General features: G+C 40.0%; 1 protein-coding gene across 3 annotated transcripts in view; it reads left to right on the plus strand.

Annotated features, from left to right (window-relative positions):
- Positions 1 to 341: 341 nt before the first annotated feature.
- GDE1 (glycerophosphodiester phosphodiesterase 1) overlaps positions 342 to 22,036 on the plus strand; it is a 40,234-nt gene continuing 18,539 nt past the window's right edge. For 2 of the 3 annotated variants that reach the window (XM_025855528.2, XM_025855527.2), the window contains exons 1-3: positions 342 to 759; positions 17,300 to 17,475; positions 20,725 to 20,830. In XM_025855528.2, coding sequence (XP_025711313.1) covers positions 499 to 759; positions 17,300 to 17,475; positions 20,725 to 20,830 — 543 coding nt within the window. In that variant the 5' untranslated portion in view covers positions 342 to 498. The remainder of the gene's footprint in view (positions 760 to 17,299; positions 17,476 to 20,724; positions 20,831 to 22,036) is intronic. The other variant, XM_025855529.2, reaches the window with a different exon arrangement.

Here is a 22,036-nt window from a genome sequence, read left to right on the forward strand (position 1 = left end):
CACTCGTGTATCCTGAGCATCTGGATTGCTGTTTGCACATCTTGAATTGAATAAATACAGCAGTCTAAACGTCCTGCAGCACGGTTCCCCTGGCAGTTTCCTCAAGGGCAAAATGAGGAGTCACTAAGATGCCTTCTAGCCATACAACCATGCGACCGCTCTTGTATTCTACCCGCTTCTGGAGTCTGAAAAACCTTGGTTTAAGTCCCGACCCCAGAATAACCCAAAGCTATTTTGGAACGTGAGCCTAGGGCCTGAGCCCACCTCGGTTGCCATGGCAGCGGCTCCGCCCCCGAGCCCCGCAGATCCCCCGCCCTGATTGGCTGGACGCCCGGCTCCCTCTCCGGATGCGGCCGCTGCCGCCATTGTGCGGCGCTGGTACCCTAAGAGGGTGCTCTCTACGGCGAGTGTCTTGGGCTTTCGCCCTCGCTTCTCGCTCTCTTGTCCGGGGAGCCCGGCGGGTCCGGGACTCCCGTCCGTGCCGGTGCGGGCGCCGGCATGTGGCTGTGGGAGGAACAGGGGGGCCTTCTGGGCCCCTTCTCCTTCCTGCTGCTGCTGCTGCTGCTGGTAACGCGTAGTCCGTTCAATGCCTGCCTCTTCACCGGCAGCCTCTACCTCTTGCTGCGCCTCTTCAGCTTTGAGCCTGTGCCCTCCCGCAGGGCCCTGCAGGTGCTCAAGCCCCGGGACCGCGTTTCCGCCATCGCCCACCGCGGCGGCAGCCACGACGCGCCCGAGAACACGCTGGCGGCCATTCGGCAGGTGAGTCCCCCACGCCTCGCGCCCCTCCGCACCCCCTGGGAGGTTGGACTTCTGCTTGACCTTCCGGAGGTTCTCCAGTAGTCTCATGATAGCCTTCCCAGTTCCCCATTCGTCCAGAAGGAATATATCCAAGTGGCCCTCGATCCCTCTGAAGTCAGAAAGATTTCTGACTTATTTATAGAACACAGCAAATACTTACATATTTGCTATATGCCAGGCACTGAGGATACAGTCATAAACAAGACAGAAAGGGTCCCTGCTTTCACAGAGCGTGCATTGGAATGTGGGAAATCGGCCTTATTAAACAAGTAAACACATAGGTGAGATACTTTAAGAGAGCGAAAAGTGTAATGAAGAAATAGGGTAACAGGATAAGGAATGACTGGGAGGAGGACTTAACGCTCTTTTAGGTAGAGTAGTCAGAGCAGTCCCCTCGCAAGACATGACTTGAACTGAAACTGGGATTATGAGAAGGAGCCAGCCTTGGATCTGGGAGAAAGGTGTTCCAGGAAAAGAGAAGAGCAAGTGCAAAATCCGGAGGTGGAAATGATGTTGGAATGTTCAGGTAACAGAATAGATACTAGTGGTTGAGTTTATTGTAAACGGATCACATTCACAGAAGCTGTCTTTGCTTGCCCTCCAAATTATCCAAGTCATCTTCTTATCACCTTTTTCTCCAAATACACAGTTCATGCCAGACAACCCTGGCAGCTGGACTCCTGATAAATTTCTGCCTCTCTTTTTCACAAGGCTGTCCTAAGACTCTTGCTCCCTCCAAGCTCCTGGCAGTCTCCTGACTTCATAATAATGATAGTTTGCATAGTATGAGAGATTTTCAGTTGTATAGGCACTTTTGCATCTGTGGAAATACATCTGATCCTCACATTTCTTTGAGACATTATTTTAACATTGAATGGGTAGGAAAACTGACTCAAATACTTGCAGCTCCTAGAATTCAGGGTGCCAAGCCCTAGGGCTCTTTGTCAGAGATAAGACTGTGATCCAGGATATAAAAACTTGGACTCCCTCTCCAGCTAGAGACAGACAGTATTACATAATGAGCAAGTTACTTAAGCTCTCTTTGTCCTGGTCAGAGTCCTGAGTAGGTAGGGTGTGGAAGCAAGGCACCCTAGGGCACCTTTCTTCATTCTAGCCCCACCCCGACCTCAGTTTCCCTATCTGTAAAATGGGAATGATATTGGTATCCAACTAATAGGTTGTGATTCAATGAGGTAGTCCACAGAAAGTGCTTGGTCCATGATAAGACCTCCACAAATGGAAGCTCTTTGGACCAGTAATCTAAAGATGGCTTCATTTTTAAAAAATCATTTCAGGATAAAGGTAAAAAATTTAAGTCTGAAGAAGGAAGGGAGTCAGGAAGGCAGCTGTTAATTTGTGGAGGACAGCTGACTCTGTGTTTGTAAATCAAGTTAGACTTCTCTTTTTTTTTAAAGATTTTATTTATTTATTTGAGAGAGAGTGAGCACACACGACCCAGGAGAGGGGCAGAGGGAGAGAGACAAGCAGACTCCCCGCTAAGTGTGGAGCCCTATGTGGGGCCCTGTCCCAGAACCCTGAGATCGTGACCTGAGCTGAAGTCAGATGCTTAACTGACTGAGCCACCCAGGCACCCCAAATTAGACTTCTCTTGCATGCTTCTTTCCCCTTCGTTCTTTGTGGTGTTTTTGTTTTTGTTTTAAGTTTATTTTTTTTAGTAATCTCTACACCCATCATGGGACTTGAACTCAGAACCCTGAGATCAACAGTCACATGCTCTACTGACTGAGCCAGCCAGGAGTCCCAATATCTTTATATTTATTTTTAAGTAGAAACCTAGAAAAGCTGCTGTGTCTCCCTTCCACACAACAAACCAAGGGGAGGGGTGCCTGGCTGGCTCCGTTGGAAGAGCATGCAACTCTTGTTCTCAGGGTTGTGAGTTCAAGCCCCGCAATGGGTGTAAAGATTACCTGAAAGTAAAATCTCAATAAATAAATAAATAAATAGAAATACAAAGATGTTGAAGAATGTATTTTACATTCTAACTTAAATTCAGATAGGTCGGTGAAGTAATGTAGCTACACAGGAGAATTGTCATGAAAAGATAGATACTTATAGGGAAAAAAGTACATAGTTGTCATTGACTTCCATTTCACCTTAGGTTTATGTAAGTTGCCTGAAAGCATAACTCAGTGTTAATTGAACACAGAAGGCATTCCTAAGTGTTTATCAATGATGTGGTTTGGCCAGGAACATGATTGACTGAATATGAATCATATTAAATGAGGAAGTATGTATGTGAAATACATATACACGTACAGTGTTTCATATCCTGTTGTGTTGCAAGGGAATTAAAGTTAATTTCCGTTCATGTCTTGTATGTTTAGGTTTTTCATGTCTTTAATATATGTAATAATGATAAACATTGTGCCAAGTTCCTGGTCTTAAGAGGAAGTGATATATGATAATTCCGCTCGTTCCAATATAAGGTCATTATGCATGAACTTTTTAGCTATAACAGAATTTAGCTGCTGAATACAGACTGCAGAATACAAGGTCGCATCCTCCCTCTTGACTTCAAAAGGAATATGTAGCTTATTTCCATCAAAGTATGTTTTTTGTCCTGTTCTTGCTCCCTTTGTGTGTTTGCAGCTCATAATTCATATTCTTAAACATTTTACTATGTAAACAATCAGGAAAGACATTCTGAGAATGGTAGAATTTCTGATAGAGTGTAAAGTAGATACAGAAGGAAAAACTTGAGACAGGTGAAATGGATGGATTCCAAAAAACAGATACATGACAGTGACAGAGGAATTAAATTATACCTACAGTCCATTCTCCACCCAGGAGCCAGAGTGCAGCTTTAGAAGTATAAATCAGATTATATACAGCCCTTATTTAAAATCCTTCAGTGGGAATTCTTAATCTCAGGAAACAAACTGAGGGTTGCTGGAGTGGTGCGGGGTGGGAGGGATGGGGTGGCTGGGTGATAGACCTTGGGGAGGGTATGTGCTATGGTGAGTGCTGTGAATTGTGTAAGACTGTTGAATCACAGACCTGTATCTCTCAAACAAATACATTATATGTTAAAAAAAAAAAAAAAAGGAAGATAGGAAGGGAAAAATGAAGGGGGGGGAAATCAGAGGGGGAGACAAACCCATGAGAGACTATGGACTCTGAGAAACAAGCTGAGGGTTCTAGAGGGGAGGGGGTGGGGGGATGGGTTAGCCTGGTGATGGGTATTAAAGAGGGCGTGTATTGAATGGAGCACTGGGTGTTATACGCAAACAATGAATCATGGAACACTACATCAAAAACTAATGATGTAATGCATGGTGATTAACATAATAAAATAAAATAAAAATAAAATAAAATAAAATCCTCCAGTGGTTCTCTATTGGAATTAAATAAAATGCAAACACATTCTATCTTATACCCTTCTCAAAACCCCTGCTCCTGTTCCAACCACCCTGGGTGCTTGTTAGGACGATTTTGACTTCATGTAATAGAGACTCAGACTTCACATATCTCAAACAATATGGGACGCCTGGGTGGCTCAGTTGGTTAAGGGTCTGCCTTCGGCTCAGGTCATGATCCCAGAGTCGGAGGATCGAGTCCCACATCAGGCTCCCTGCTCTGCGGGAAGCCTGCTTCTCCCTCTCCCTCTGCCACTCCCCCTGCTTGTGCCTCTCTCTAATACATAAATAAAAATCTTTAAAAAAAAAACCACAAATATCTCAAACAAAAAGGAGACTTAATATCTCACATAACAAGAATGTGGGAGAGAGGTGACTTCCAGGTTGGTTTTTGGGTTTTTGTTTTGTTTGTTTGTTTTTAGATTTTATTTATTTATTTGACAGAGAGCACAAGCAGGGGGAGTGACAGGCAGAGGGAGAAGCAGGCTTCCCGCTGAGCAGGGAGCCTGATGCAAGACTCAATCCCAGGACCCCAGGATCATGACCTGAGCTGAAGGCAGACGCTTAACCGACTGCACCATGCAGGCGCCCCCAGGATGGTTTATTTAGCTGTTCAGTTTATAATCATGGAGGACTCGGGTTCTGTTGCGCTACCTGCTCTGCCACCTGCAGCATATTTACTAGCCCTCGTTGTAGTTGCCCCGTGGCCATTGCAGCCCCAGGCATCACATTCTCGAACATCGCCATCCAGTCTCAATCCCTCTTCCATACGTCTTTCCCAGAAGTCTCCATCACATACACACAGAGGGGCTGGAAATAGTTCACTTACTCTGAACATAAGAGAAAGCTGAACAACGGGGCAAGAACAGGTCTCGGGGGGCGGAGCAAGATGGCGGAGGAGTAGGAGACCTAGATTTCGTCTGGTCTCAGGAATAAGGCTGAATAGGGATCAAACCATTCTGAACACCTACGAACTCAACAGGAGATCGAAGAGGAGAGTAGCAACAACTCTCTGAACAGAGAAGCGACCACTTACTGGAAGGTAGGACGTGCAGAGAAGTGAATCCGAGGCGATATTCCGGAGGATAGATGGCAGGGGAGGGGCCTCCGCCGGCCGCTTCTGGCAAGTGATAGAGCTGTGCAGCACAAAATCGGACCTTTTAGAAGTTGGCTCCGCTGAGGGACGTCGCTCCAGTGGCTAAGCAGGGGGTGGAATCCTCCCAGGACAGTGTGGTCTCAGGACCCTTGGGGTCACAGAAAGACCGGGGGTGCCTGAGTGCCTCAGAGCTCCCAGGTATCAGAGTGGGGAAGCCGGCTGCAGAGATGGAGCCGAGGCGCGGGCTCTCAGCTCGGGGTTGCCATAAACAGTGATCCGCGGCCCAGTCGGGCCACTACTCCTCCAGCAGGGACCCAACAAGCGGCAGAGCTGGGGAGACTCCCCTTCCTTCCCGGGGAGGAGCGGCGCGGGAACGCACTGCAGGGATCTGCTGGGTTTGGAGACTCCACACGGGGTCGGGTGCCAGAGATAGCAACGCTTGGTCACAGGCCGGGTGAGCACGGAGTGCGGCCGGAGACCAGGGAGACGGTAGTGACTGCTTTTCTCTGGGGGCGCACTGAGGAGCGGGGCCCCGAATTCTCAGCTCCTCCGGGTGGAGATTGGGAGGCCACCATTTTTGCCCTGGTCCTCCAAAGCTGTACCGAGAGCTTGCAGGGAACAAAAGCTCCTGAGAGCAAACCCGAGCAGCTTCCTTAGCCCGGACTGACAAGGGCGGGGCAATTCAGCCTCCGGCAAAGACATTTGGAAACCACAGCAACAGGCCCCTCCCCCAGAAGATCAGCACGAATAGCCAGCAAGCCAAGACCAAGTTTACCGATCAAGGAGAACGGGAGAACTCCAGCGCTGGGGGAATACTGCACATAGAATTCATGGCTTTTTTTTTTTACCATGATTCATTACTTCATCAAAATTAATTTTTGTTAACTTTTTTTTTATTTTTCTTTTTCCCTTTTTCAACCAACATCTTATCAATCCCTTTAAAAAAAAAACATTATTTTTCATTTTTAGTCATATTTTATCCCTTCATAGTAGTTACCCTTATTTTTGTCATATATATATAAGTTGTTCTCTCTTTAAACTTTTGAGCGCCAGTTTTTTCTAACAGATCAAAATATACCCTAAATCACTAGTGTATGGCTTTGTTCTAGTCTCCTGCCTGATCACATTCTCCCCCTTTTTCCTTTTTTTTTTCTTAAATCTTCTTTCTTTTTTCAAACAACTTCTTATCAAGTCCTTTTATAAAATCTTTTATAATTTTCATCGTTACAGTCATCTTCCATCCCTTCATTGTATCAACCCTTATTTTGTACATATATGTCTTTCTTCCTTTAAAATTTTAGGAGGCACTTTTTTCTAACAGACCAAAATACGCCCAAAATCTAGTGTGTGGCACTGATCTATGCACCAGCCTGATCCTATTTGATCATATTCTGCTTTTTTTGTATTGTTCTGTTTTTGTTTTTATCTTTTTTTCTTTTTTTTTTCCTCTTTCTTTTTTCTTTCTTTCCCTTTCTTTTCCCCTGGTTTCAGGTCTTTTCTGATTTGTATACAGTATATTTGCTGGGGACGTTGTAAACCTGTTAGCACTTTGTTCTCTCATTCATCTATTCTCCTCTGGACAAAATGACAAGACGAAAAAAATCACCTCAACAAAAAGAACAAGAGGTAGTACCATCAGCCAGGGACCTACTCAATACGGACATTAGTACGATGTCACACCTAGAGTTCAGAATCATGACTTTAAAGATACTAGCTGGGCTTGAAAAAAGTGTGGAAGTTATTAGAGAAACCCTTTCTGGAGAAATAAAAGAACTAAAATCTAACCAAGTCGAAATCAAAAAGGCTATTGATGAGCTGCAATCAAAAATGGGGCACTAACTGCTAGGATAAATGAGGCAGAAGAGAGAATCAGTGATATAGAAGACCAAATGATGGAAAATAAAGAGGCTGAGAAAAAGAGAGATAAACAACTACAGGATCACGAGGGCAGAATTCAAGAGATAAGTGATACGATAAGACGAAACAACATTAGAATAATTGGGATCCCAGAAGAAGAAGAGAGAGAGAGGGGGGCAGAAGGTATATTGGAGCAAATAATAGCAGAGAACTTCCCTAATGTGAGGAAGGAAACAGGCATCAAAATCCAGGAGGCACAGAGAACCCCTCTCAAAATCAATAAAAATAGGTCAACCCCCCGACATCTAATAGTAAAACTTACGAGTCTCAGAGACAAAGAGAAAATCCTGAAAGCAGCTCGGAAGAAGAGATATGTAACCTACAATGGTAGAAAAATTAGATTGGCAACAGACCTATCCACAGAGATCTGGCAGGCCAGAAAGGACTGGCAACATATCTTCAGAGCACTAAACGAGAAAAATATGCAGCCAAGAATACTATATCCAGCTACGCTGTCATTGAAAATAGAAGGAGCGATAAAAAGCTTCCAGAATAAACAAAAACTAAAGGAATTTGCAAACACGAAACCAGCCCTCCAAGAAATATTGAAAGGGGTCTTCTAAGCAAAGAGAGAGCCTAAAAGCAGCAAAGATCAGAAAGGAACACAGACAACATACAGTTAACAGTCACCTTACAGGCAATACAATGGCACTAAATTCATACCTTTCAATAGTTACCCTGAATGTAAATGGGCTGAATGCCCCAATCAAAAGACACAGGCTATCAGATTGGATTAAAAAACAAGACCCATCCATATGCTGTCTGCAAGAGACTCATTTTAGACCCAAAGACACCCCAGATTGAAAGTGAGGGGGTGGAAAACCATTTACCATGCTAATGGACACCAAAAGAAAGCTGGGGTGGCAATCCTTCTATCAGACAAATTAGATTTTAAAACAAAGACTGTAATAAGAGATGAGGAAGGACACTATATCCTACTTAAAGGGTCTATCCAACAAGAAGATCTAACAATTGTAAATATCTATGCCCTGAACATGGGAGCAGCCAATTATATAAGGCAATTAATAACAAAAGCAAAGAAACACATTGACAACAATACAATAATAGTGGGGGACTTTAACACCCCCCTGACTGAAATGGACAGATCATCTAAGCAAAAGATCAACAAGGAAATAAAGACTTTAAATGACACACTGGACCAAATGGACTTCACAGACATATTCAGAACATTCCATCCCAAAGCAACGGAATACACATTCTTCTCTAGTGCCCATGGAACATTCTCCAGAATTGATCACATCCTAGGTCACAAATCAGGTCTCAACCGGTACCAAAAGATTGGGATCATTCCCTGCATGTTTTCAGACCACAATGCTTTGAAACTAGAACTCAATCACAAGAGGAAAGTCGGAAAGAACTCAAAAACATGGAGGCTAAAGAGCATCCTACTAAAGAATGAAGGGGTCAACCAGGAAATTAAAGAAGAATTAAAAAAATTCATGGGAACCAATGAAAATGAAAACACAACTGTTCAAAATCTTTGGGATACAGCAAAGGCAGTCCTGAGAGGAAAGTATATAGCAATACAAGCCTTTCTCAAGAAACAAGAAAGGTCTCAAATACACAACCTAACCCTACACCTAAAGGAGCTGGAGAAAGAACAGCAAATAAAGCCTAAACCCAGCAGGAGAGGAGAAATAATAAAGATCAGAGCAGAAATCAATGAACTAGAAACCAAAAGAACAGTAGAACAGATCAACGAAACTAGGAGCTGTTTCTTTGAAAGAATTAACAAGATTGATAAACCCCTGGCCAGACTGATCAAGAAGAAAAGAGAAATGACCCAAATCAATAAAATCATGAATGAAAGAGGAGAGATCACAACCAACACCAAAGAAATACAAACAATTATAAGAACATATTATGAGCAACTCTATGCCAGCAAATTAGATAACCTGGAAGAAATGGGTGCATTCCTAGAGATGTATCAACTACCAAAATTGAACCAGGAAGAAATAGAAAACCAAAACAGACCTATAACCACTAAGGAATTTGAAGCAGTCATCAAAAATCTGCCAAGAAACAAAAGCCCAGGGCCAGATGGCTTCCCAGGGGAATTCTATCAGACATTTCAAGAAGAATTAATACCTATTCTCCTGAAACTGTTCCAAAAAATAGAAATGGAAGGAAAACTTCCAAACTCATTTTATGAGGCCAGCATTACCTTGATCCCAAAACCAGACAAAGACCCCATCAAAAAGGGGAATTACAGACCAATATCCTTGATGAACATGGATGCAAAAATTCTCACCAAAATACTAGCCAATAGGATCCAACAGTACATTAAAAGGATTATTCACCACGACCAAGTGGGATTTATCCCTGGGCTGCAAGGCTGGTTCAACATCCGCAAATCAATCAACGTGATACACTACATTAACGAAAGAACAAGAATCATATGATCCTCTCAATAGATGCAGAAAAAGCATTTGACAAAGTACAGCATCCTTTCTTGATCAAAACTCTTCAGAGTATAGGGTTAGAGGGTACATACCTTAATATCATAAAAGCCATCTATGAAAAACCTACAGCAAATATCATTCTCAATGGGGAAAGGCTGAGAGCTTTTCCCCTAAGGTCAGGAATGCGGCAGGGATGTCCACTCTCACCACTGCTATTCAACATAGTATTAGAAGTCCTAGCCACAGCAATCAGACAACAAAAAGAAATCAGAGGCATCCAAATCGGCAAAGAGGAAGTCAAACTCTCACTCTTTGCAGATGATATGATACTGTATGTGGAAAACCCAAAAGACTCCACCCCAAAACTGCTACAACTCATACAGGAATTCTGTAAAGTAGCAGGATATAAAATCAATGTACAGAAATCAGTGGCATTCCTATACACCAACAACAAGACAGAAGAGAGACAAATCAAGGAGTCGATCCCATTTACAATTGCACCCAAAACCATTAGATACCTAGGAATAAATTTAACCAAAGAGGCAAAGGATCTGTACTCAGAAAACTATAAAATATTCATGAAAGAAACTGAAGAAGACACAAAGAAATGGAAAAACGTTCCATGCTCATGGATTGGGAGAACCAACATTGTGACGATGTCAGTGCTACCTAGAGCAATCTACACATTCAATGCAATCCCCATCAAAATACCATCCACTTTTTTCAAAGAAATGGAACAAATAATCCTAAAATTTGTATGGAACCAGAAGAGACCCCGAATAGCCAGAGGAATATTGAAAAAGAAAAGCAAAGCTGGTGGCATCACAATTCCGGACTTCCAGCTCTATTACAAAGCTGTCATCATCAAGACGGTATGGTACTGGCACAAAAACAGACACATAGATCAATGGAACAGAATCGAGAGCCCAGAAATGGACCCTCAACTCTATGGTCAACTCATCTTTGACGAAGCAGGAAAGAATGTCCAATGGAAAAAAGACAGTCTCTTCAACAAATGTTTTTGGGAAAATTGGACAGCCACATGCAGAAGAATGAAACTGGACCATTTCCTTACACCACACACAAATATAGACTCCCAATGGTTGAAAGACCTCAATGTGAGACAGGAGTCCATCAAAATCCTAAAGGAGAACACAGGTAGCAACCTCTTCGACCTCAGCTGCAGCAACTTCTTCCTAGAAACATCGCCAAAGGCACGGGAAGCCAGGGCAAAAATGAACTATTGGGATTTCATCAAGATAAAAAGCTTTTGCACAGCAAAAGAAACAGTCCACAAAACCAAAAAACAACCGACAGAATGGGAGAAAATATTTGCAAATGACATAGCAGATAAAGGGCTAGTATCCAAAATCTATAAAGAACTTATCAAACTCAACACCCAAAGAACAAATAATCCAATCAAGAAATGGGCAGAAGACATGAACAGACATTTTTCCAAAGAAGACATCCAAATGGCCAACAGGCACATGAAAAAGTGCTCAACATCGCTCGGCATCAGGGAAATCCAAATCAAAACCTCCATGAGATACCACCTCACACCCGTCAGAATGGTAAAATTAACAAGTCAGGGAACGACAGATGTTGGCGGGGATGTGGAGAAAGGGGAACCCTCCTACACTGTTGGTGGGAATGCAAACTGGTGCAACCACTCTGGAAAACAGTATGGAGGTTCCTCAAACAGTTGAAATTAGAGCTACCATTCGATCCAGCAATTGCACTACTGGGTATTTACCACAAAGATACAAATGTAGGGACCCGAAGGGGTACGTGCACCCCAATGTTTATAGCAGCAATGTCCACAATAGCCAAACTGTGGAAAGAGCCAAGATGTCATCGACAGATGAATGGATAAAGAAGAGGTGGTATATATACACAATGGAATATTATGCAGCCATCAAAGGGAATGAGATCTTGCCATTTGCAACGACGTGGATGGAACTGGAGGGTGTTATGCTGAGTGAAATAAGTCAATCAGAGAAAGACATGTATCATATGACCTCACTGAGATGAGGAATTCTTAATCTCAGGAAACAAACTGAGTGTTACTGGAGTGGTTGGGGGTGGGAGGGATGGGTTGGCTGGGTGATAGACATTGGGGAGGGTATGTGCTACGGTGAGCGCTGTGAATTGTGCAAGACTGTTGAATCACAGATCTGTACCTCTGAAACAAATAACAACATATTTTAAGAAAAAAGAAAAAGAAGAAGATAACAGAAGAGAAAGAATGAAGTCAGTAAGAGTAAGTCAGAGGGGGAGATGAACCATGAGAGACGATGGACTCTGAAAAACATACTGAGGGTTCTAGAAGGGAGGAGGGTAGGGGGATGGGTTAGCCTGGTGATGGGTATTAAAGAGGGCACATTCTGCATGGAGCACTGGGTGTTATGAACAAACAATGAATCATGGAACACTACATCAAAAACTAATGATGTAATATATGGTGATTAACATTAAAAAAAAAAAAGAACAGGTCTCTATTAGCGGGGAAGAAGAAGGGGAATAGATTTGGGTAGACAATCAACATTCTCTGTGGCTCCATCCTACATTGTGGTCTTTGTATTATACTTGCTCTTTCTTCTGCTTGGGAAACTCTTCCCCTGGATCTTCATATGGTTAGCTCCCTTAACCATTAAGGTCTCAGCTCACATGTCATATTCTTAGAGAGGCCTTCCTTGACTGCCTTGTCTAGTGACCCCCCACTGGCCTTAACCTTCACATTACCCTTTATTTTCTTTTTCAAAACATTTATCACTATCAAAATTTACATGTAACATGTTTGTAATCTGTTTCTCCCTAGTGAGATATAAGATCCATGATCCTTTTTTTTCTTGTTCACCACTTTCTCCTCACTGCTTAGAACATTGCCTGATATCTAGTAGGCACTCAATAAGTTTTTTTTGGAAGGATTGTGATGTTCTAATAGCCAATATACGCACAAGAAAAGATACTCAACATTATCAGTCATCAGGGAAATGGAAATCAAACCCACAATGGAATTCCCATTAGGGTAGCTATAAACAGAAAACAATAACAGGTGTTGACGAGGATGTGGAGAAATTGGAACTTTCATACACTGCTGGTGGGAAAAACTGTCTGGCAGTACCTTAAAAGGTTAAACACAGAGTTACCATTCGATCCAGCAATAAAACTCCTAGATATATACATATATCTAAAAGAATTGAAAACATACATCATGCAAAAACTTGTACAGAAATGTTCATAGCATTATTAATAGCCAAAGTGGAAACAACAGAAATATCCATCAGCTGATGAATGGATAAGTAAAATGTGATATATCCATACAATGGAATAGTATTCAGCAAGAAAAAGGAATGAAGTCCTGGTACATGTTACAACATGAATGAACCTTAGAAACATGCTAAGTGAAAGAAAAAAAGCCAGTCACAGAAGACTGCATGTTATATAATTCTATTAAATAAAATGTCCAGAATGAGCAAATCCAGAGAGATAGAAGTAGATTAGTAGTTGCCAGGAATGGGGATTGACTGTTAAAGGACACAGGATTTCTTTTTGAGGTGATGAAAACATTCTAAAAGTGATTGTGTTGGTGGTTTCAGAGCTCTGTGAATTTAATTTTTAAAAAACCAGGGGCTCCTGGGTGGCTTAGTCGGTTAAGCATCTGCCTTCAGCTCAGGTCACAATCCCAGCGTCCTGGGATTGGGCCCGGCATCAGGCTCTGTGCTCAGTGGGGAGCCTGCTTCTCCCTCTCCCTCTGCCTGCCTGCCTGCCTATCTGCCTGCTTGTGATCTCTCTCTCTCTGTCAGACAAACAAAAAACAAATAAATCTTTAAAAAACAAAACAAAAAAAACCCCATTGAATTGTACTCTTTAAACGTAAATTACATGGTATGTGAATAGTCTCAAAGCTAAAAAGAAGAAGAAAGCTGTGATTCTGAACTTCGTCAGATTGAAAAATCTCTACCAAAAAACATTGTGCCATTCTGTGTTCTAATAGTGGAATCTATGGTTTTCTTCATTGTCAGTAAACACAAATTAAGTTCTTTCTGTGTATGAAGTTATTGTATAAGGTTGGATATTGAAAAGATACTTTTCAGTGAAACATTTAAAAAGCCATATAAATATAACAAATTTGTTAAAGCAAATACTTTTTAAATCAATTTTATCAAAGTATAATTTACATCAATAAAAGGCAGACATTTTCAATGTACAGTTTGATGAGTTTTGATAAATATATATACCTGGGTAACCATCACCTTAATCCATTTCTATCACCCCAGAAAGTTCCTTTGTGCTCTTTGGAGTTAACTCCCCACTCACACCTCTGCCCCAAGGCAAGCATTGATACTACACTGTGCTATTCTATTACTAAACTATTAGTATAGTTTTTAGGGCGCCTGGGTGGCTCAGTCATTAAGCATCTGCCTTCGGCTCAGGTCATGATCCCAGGGTCCTGGGATTGAGCCCCGCATCCGGCTCCCTGCTCTGCCGGGAGCCTGCTTCTCCCTCACCCTCTGCTTGCCTCTCTGCCTATTTGTGCTCTCCCTATCTCTCTCTTTGTCAAATAAATACATAAAATCTTTAAAAAAATAAACTATTAGTATAGTTTTTAAATAAATTTTTCATTTTTAATAAAATTACAATATTTTTGTAAACCAGTTTATATGAGATTTGTATGTTTAGAAGAAAAAATACTATTATAAGGAATTTCTCTAAATTAAAAGATGAATGTGAATTGTATACTAATATGTGAATTTAATACAGGAGTTTATCTTTTTGTCTCTCTAACTGGAATAACAAAAGTATCAGTAAAGAGGGCGCCTGGGTGGCTCAGTCGTTGGGCGTCTGCCTTCGGCTCGGGTCATGATCCCGGGGTCTTGGGATCGAGTCCTGCATCGGGCTCCCTGCTCAGCGGGAAGCCTGCTTCTCCCTCTCCCACTCCCCCTGCTTGTGTTCCTTCTCTCACTGTGTCTCTGTCAAATAAATAAATAAAATCTTTAAAAAAAAAAAAAGTATCGGTAAAGAAAGTTGAATGCAGTCATTAGAAGATATGGTCTGAGAAACTCTAATATGGTGGTTCTTTTATAAAGCTTTTGCTTGGGGCCTTAATAAACTACTCAGAAAAGACAAATAAATGAACTCATTAGTTCTAGTAATCTTGCTAAAATTTAGTGTCTTATCACTATTATTTTTTGTGTTGTAACCAAATAGAGACGGCCCTACTGTATACAAATATAATTGAACCAATTATAGTGCTGGCCTCAGGGAATAAGGATAACATTTGTATTACAGTGAGAGAGATGCACTATGAATACTGAAAATGTGACCTTGTTGTATGTCTTAAATGATAAAACCCATGTTAATTTACCAGTGCGTCATTCTGTCTTTAACTTAGAAAAGATACCTTTTAATCTTGTAAAAAGATACACCTTTTAACCAGTGTAAGATGTGAGCACTATTTTAATGACTTTTTCACTGAGATGGGTTTTTTTGAATCATTATAGCTTATGCTGAGTGCCAGCTTTGAGCCAGGCACCAAGCTTGGTAATTTAAATGCATTATTTCTAAATCCTTACGTCTCTTAAGATCATTAGAGAAGTATCATCTTTTTTCTTTAAGATTTTATTTAGAGAAAGCATATGTGTGTGCACACATTAAGAAAGGGAGAAGGGCAGAGGGAGAGGGAGAATCTCAAGCAGACTCTGCTCTGAGGGCAGAGCCTGACACAGAGCTTGATCCACAACCGTGAGGTCATGACCTGAGCTGAAATCAGGAATTGGTCAGAGTCAGTCGCTTAACCAACTGAGCCACCCAGATGCCCGGAAAAGTATCATCTTAAAAATGATGAAACTGAACCTAGAGTATGATAAGTAACTAGATGATACAGCCAGTGAGTGATGGATTTGGGGTTTTAGAGGAAGAAATCTTGGTCATAATATGAAAATCAAACTTTGAAGCTTAGAAGAAAATAGAGTTGTATTGTATCTTTATAAATGGGGGTAGGGAAGGATTTAAATAAAAGAGAATAATCTATGCCCATAAAGGACATGATTGATAAATTCGACTGTATTAAAACTAAAAATGTGTTAAAAAGAACACAATAAATGACAATGGCTAACAATTATTGAATGCCTGCTGTGCATTAGTACAGAGCTGTACGCTGTTTCCGGGTACTTGGGTACTTAAGTGTGTAGCGAATATATGAAGACCTTCTAAGGGAATGACACAGGAATGATGCACATCAACTTTAAGATGGAGAGGAAGGAGGAGAAATCTCCCGGTACTTGTAGTGTCAGTAATAAATATATAGTGCTTAAGAGTGCAGCCTCTACCACGTCATGCTTTGTACAGCCCGGAGCAAGTCTCTTAATTCCTGTTTCCTCACCTGAAAATGAGAATCTTAATACTACCTAAGGGTGGTGGGAATCAAATGAGTTAATATATTTAAAGCATTTAGAATAGTGCCTGACTATATAGAAAAGGCTCAGTAAATAGTAACTATTACTGTGTTTTAGGGCAGCAAGAGGTTGAAGCAAATGTGGCAAAATGTCAACATCTGTTAAGTCTTCTTTGCTATGTACTGCTGTGTGTGTTTGCCTAATTAAGATTTTTTTAAATTTAAAATCTTGATCATAATGAGCATTTCATGTCTTCATTGTGACAAAGAAGCCAAGGAAGCAAACGTTGGGTCGTGTGTCTCAGAGGAACATGCTCAAGTTCTCTTTTTAGATAAATTCCAGTATACCTTATCATGTTTACCAGCTTGTTGGCCAACAGCCAGTGCTGCTTATATAAACAAAATGTAGTGTCCCCTAGAAGCAGGCTTGGTGTTCCCGTTACAGAGGGTGGAGTTAAACCAACAAAAACATGACTCCTCTTGTTTATGCCAAAGTGGTGCATATACAGCTAATCATCAAACACTGGAGAATCATCAGAGATGCTGTACCAAACAGAGTGTAGTAATCAGTGGAATTTGTCTAAATATTTGTAATTGTAAGCCATTAATGGCCCATAGAGTTAAAGCAACCAGAGAAAACTTAAGTTCCAGAAATTTTCCCATATACTACTGTGAGAATGGGAAGAGTGGGAAATTTATTTTTTTTTTAAGATTTTATTTATTTATGGGGCGCCTGAGTGGCTCAGTCATTAAGCATCTGCCTTCGGCTCAGGTCATGATCCCAGGGTCCTGAGATCAAGCCCCGCACCTGCTTCTCCCTCTCCCAACCCCCCGCTTGTGTTCCCTCTATCGCTGCCTCTCTCTCTATGTCAAATAAATAAATAAAAATCTTTAAAAAACTTATTTATTTGAGAGAGTGAGAGAGAGATCATGAGCAGGGGGGAAGGGTAGAAGGAGAAGCAGACTCCCCACTGAGCAGGGAGCCTGATGCAGGACACAATCCCAGGACCCTGGGATCATGACCTGAGCTGAAGGCAGCCGCTTAACCGACTGAGCCACCCAGGTGCCCAAGACTGGGGAATTTAAAGTGTTTGAGGAATCCCTAAGTGTGCAAGTTGAAGTAAGGTTATCAGGAAAAGTAGAAACTGGGTGGGTTGCTATTTGGTATAAGGAGGAGAAGGAATCAGTAAGAGACACTGTCCACTTAGCACTGTTGGTCATCTTGAGCATGTAGATTGTAAAGTGACATCTGTGGCCACTTGTTATTTATATTGTTGATGTTTTTGTTAAGGCAGCTAAGAATGGAGCAACAGGTGTGGAGTTGGACATTGAGTTTACTTCTGACGGGATTCCTATCTTAATGCACGATAACACAGTCGATAGGACGACTGATGGCACTGGTCGATTGTGTGATTTGACATTTGAACAAATTAGGAAGCTTAATCCTGCAGCAAATCACAGGTTAAGGTAAGTGGTTCATTGTCACTTAAACGTACCTTTCATCTTCTGTTGGGGATCACAGAAAGACACTGGCACTTTCTAAAGACACTGGCATCTTCTGCTCCAGGGGAATTGTTTTGTTGTGTTTTGTTTTGAACTATATACAGGTTTCCCAAGTAATGAGCAGGGTGCCAGGAACAACTGAAATATGGCATGGATGTTTTTCATCTTTTCCCACTGTGGCCAGATTTGGCCTGGGAATTATTCTCAAGACAATACACTGTGTAGTCACTAACATTAGTAACATTAGACAGTTACTTTGTACTATCCTATAAATTTTATATATAAGAGATTTATAGATATATCTGTATCTCAGAATTAGTCCTATAAGATATTCCACAAGAAAAGAGTTCTATGATCAACTAAGATCAAGCACTATACTCTAGATGTTCCCTTTAGGGATAAACAGTCCACATCAATCACTTATTACCTTTAATGTTTCTCAAAGATGTATGACTACAGAACCCACACCATTCCCACCATAAACAGCTATAAACACGTTGGAATGAGTATACTGGGTAATATACTTTGGAATATGATTATCTAAATCCCTCTCTTCTTTGTAATACTGAAAAATGTATGCTCACTGTTACTCATGTTGTATCATTCTCTCGACAATGATCAATACTCTTTGAGTATTAAGTGTTTGACCTAGTGGTCATGTTATAGTCCTCCCTAACAGATGATTCAGACTTTATTTTCCTAGGATCCTGAAAGAAAAGTCAACCAAAGGAAATTATAATTTAATCTAGAAAGAGTATTGGTAACACTTGAAAGTTCTGAGTGCAAGCTGCTGGAATTGCTCTTTGCAATACTCAGATATTTCATTGTTCTGTTATCTGCGAGGGAAATGCTAGTTTTAATATTACAGTGACATTGCAGCTAAGAGGTCAGCTTCAAAGTCAACAATTAAAGCAAAAAATGCTCAGGGTCATCATCACCCATAAAATCCTTTAAGAAGGCATGATATTGTGAATAGATCATCCAGGCAGAAAATCAGTAATGAAACTGTCTTTGAATGACACATTAGATCAGATGGGCATGACAGATATATAGAGAACATAACATCCAAAAACAACAGAGTATATATTCTTTCAAGTGCACATGGAGCATTCTCCAGGATAGATCACATGTTAGGCCACAAAACAAGTCTCAATAAATTTAAAAAGACTGAAATCATATCATGCATCTTTTCTTACCACAGCGGTATGAAAGTAGCAGTCACTCACAAGAAAAAGCTGGAAAAAAAAACACAAACACACAGAGGCTAAATGACATGCTACTAAACAACCAGTGAGTCCACAAAGAAATCAAAGAAGAAATTAAAAAAATATATGGAGACAGATAAGAATACAATAATCCAAAATCTTTGGGATACAACAAAAGCAGTTCTAAAAGGGAATTTATAGCAATACAGGCCTATCTCAAACAATCAAACCTTACACCCAAAGAACTAGGAAAAGAAAAAGCCCAAGGTGAGTAAAAGGAAATAATAAAGATCAGTGCAGAAATAAATGAACTAGAGACTAAAAAAACAATAGAAAAGATCAATGAAACCAAAAGCTGATTCTTTGAAAAGATCAACAAAACTGATAAACTTTTAGCCAGACTCATCAAAAATTACCTGTAATGATTCTGGAAATCTGTGGAGGAGAGAAACCACTGTATGAAAATGTTGGAGTCTATCATGTAAGCTGCTACCCTTAAATAAAATCCAAACTGTGGATTCTCTTCAATGTCTAAAATTACAAGGGGCCATTAACTTTAGTAAAAAAGACCATTGGCTTTGCTAAATTCTTCATGATCATATTCCATAATTTTATAAAGTTTCCAAGTTAAAGAAGTTGAATGATTTGGCGGGGGGGGACCTTTTACAGAAGTTTTACAATCACCTTTGAGGCATTGCTATAAGTCTTGATTTGCTAATTGACTTTTGTATGTTAATAGGCTTGAACCTATTAATACACACATTAAGTAATACCTTAATTTGTTTTAGGACTTTCATTTAGTGGAACTACAACAGAGCATATATAAAAAACTATTCATTCCCTCATTAATACACCTAAATAACCATTCACTTTTCCTTATACTCCAGTGCATTTTAAAGAAAGGAGTATGTGAAAAATTTTAAACACATAAAAAACCTCTAGAAAGAGAAGGAAAATCAAATGAGAACCATCCTCTGGGTAATGCTACCAATTACTATGTTACACTGCATCATTCTACCTAGGTTTTGTTTTTGTTTTTTTACTACTTCTAATCTGTATTGAAAAATAGACATGAAGGACTAATTAAACACCTCTCTCATTTCAAAAGAAACAAGTGCAATATTGGTGTCAGTATACCATCTTAATGTCTTTAACATAGCCAGTCTTTGTCCTCCAATTGGAACTTATTGCATTTTCTTTGTTTGAACACCAGGTGAAGCCACTGGCTTGTGTTTATGGACCATGTTGTAAGAAAAATAGGTATTTTCTCTAGAATTATCTTCAATATGGTTAGATGCTCATCCTGAGTGGGGGCCATAGAAACTAAGACTGGCCAAGGGAATAGCAAAGTCAGTGTCTCACCTCTCACTCCCAAGGAATAGTCATGGAATAGAATGGCTGGCAGAATTGCCTGTACTATTCAAATTATCTTTATCTTTTTTTATACCAAGATATTACACTTGAAATTATATAGTTGAGTAAGTATAAGTTAAGTCATATAGAATGAAATTTCATTATGTGAGAAAAGCTGATTTCTTATAAGTTGGGCACTTAACGTTCCTTTTCTTTATCAGTGAATTATGTATAAACATTTATTTTGAACAGTTGCACTTAAGTGCACAACAATACAGTGAACAGATTTATGTACTCCTAGGAATTTCTCCTGCATAAGGTTCTAGTAGGGCAATTACAGTCTTAAATTTAAGTCTCAAGTTCTCCAGAAGTACTCTGCCCTTTGGTGAGTAGAGTTCCTAATTATATTATAAATCTAGTGATTTCTTAAAAATCAAGTGGTTTTGTTGTTGTTGCTATTCTTTGGTCAAGGATATCTGATCTGGTTCAAGGACATTAAGTAAATTATCCTTAGACTTCAGTATGCTTAAAGAAAGGAAGTTAGGGAAAACACTCTTTTCTGTTGGTTGGGAGACATTTGTCAAACGTCTGTTCACTAAACTTTTATCTTTTTTCTCTTTCCTGCAATATACTATTCCTTTTCCCTCTCTTATAGGAATGATTTCCCTGATGAAAAGATCCCTACCCTGAGAGAAGCCGTTGCAGAGTGCCTAAACTATAACCTCACAATCTTCTTTGATGTCAAGGGCCATGCAAATATGGTACAGTTTATACCATAGACTTCACTTTTTTGAAAAGACCTCTTATTTAATTGCTAGTCATTTCCAAAATCAACTATAGATTTTGCTACTTCTCATTCTTAAATTATTTTTACAAATTATATTTGCTTATTAGAAGTTTATAATGCAAAAATCACATCTTTAAGGAAATAGTAAATTATGGAACTCTTAACCTTTGATGGAACCTTTGAACAACTCCTGATATTCTATAACTAATACAAAATAGAGTTGGGTTTTTCTTACTTGCATAAGTAGTATTTACAAAAAATAATAAATAAACCATAAAGAGGCACTTCAACTGACCTTATAAGAAAGAATTCAGGAGTTAGACACAAGACCAGTTGCATCTGGCTATAAGTTAATGGTTTTAGATGGACAACTGTGGACTGAATTTAAAGAGAACTCCCATACATAAAGTTTCTGACAGCTAATAGGATATTTATCTTTTACTTAGAGTCATCCTTCCTGTATGATTTCTATCCCTTATGTATAGTTTTGTTATTCTATGATTTGAGTAGTTATACTTTTATGGTAAAATTACTATAATTTTTTCAAATATGTATGACATTCCTAAATAAAATTTTGCTTAAATTTTAGAACATATACTTTTATTCACAAAAATATATTATTGGAAATATATTATTTCCCAATGGAAATCAATGGGAAAATATGGTTTAGATTACATTTGTTCACTTATAACCAGCTTTCCAAGTACAAATACTTTTTTTCTGCATTTGGACAACTTACAGGTATTTTTCTCCCTTGCAAGTTATAATCAGTAATGGCCATCTACTGGTGGGGAATTCTGATGTCAATTTTTTTTATTCATCCTGGGATGTAGTTGAAATAGTTGTTAAAACCTGAAATAAGAGCCTAAGTATATATTCTAACTTGAGCACAGGAAACTCTCATTTTTGAAGAAAGGAGAATGATGCTCTGGCTCATTTATTATTCTGGTACATTCTGGTATTCTGATGTAGAGTTGTATACATCTAGGTTTTCCAGTCAGTCTGCATCAGAATCACCAGGAATACCTATTAAAAGTACGAATTCCTGGGCCATATCACATAGAGAAGAAATTCTGAAAATGTCTAGGATACTTGATCAAGGAACTTGTATTTTTAATGAGCATCTCAGGTTTTGTTGATGATACTGCCCACGTTGGGATCCCTGATAGGTCCTACATCT

The sequence above is a fragment of the Callorhinus ursinus genome, unplaced genomic scaffold (genome assembly GCF_003265705.2).
Source record: "Callorhinus ursinus isolate GAN/ISIS: 27379988/994484 unplaced genomic scaffold, GSC_fseal_2.0 scaffold13, whole genome shotgun sequence".
NCBI classification, from domain to species: Eukaryota; Metazoa; Chordata; class Mammalia; order Carnivora; family Otariidae; genus Callorhinus; species Callorhinus ursinus.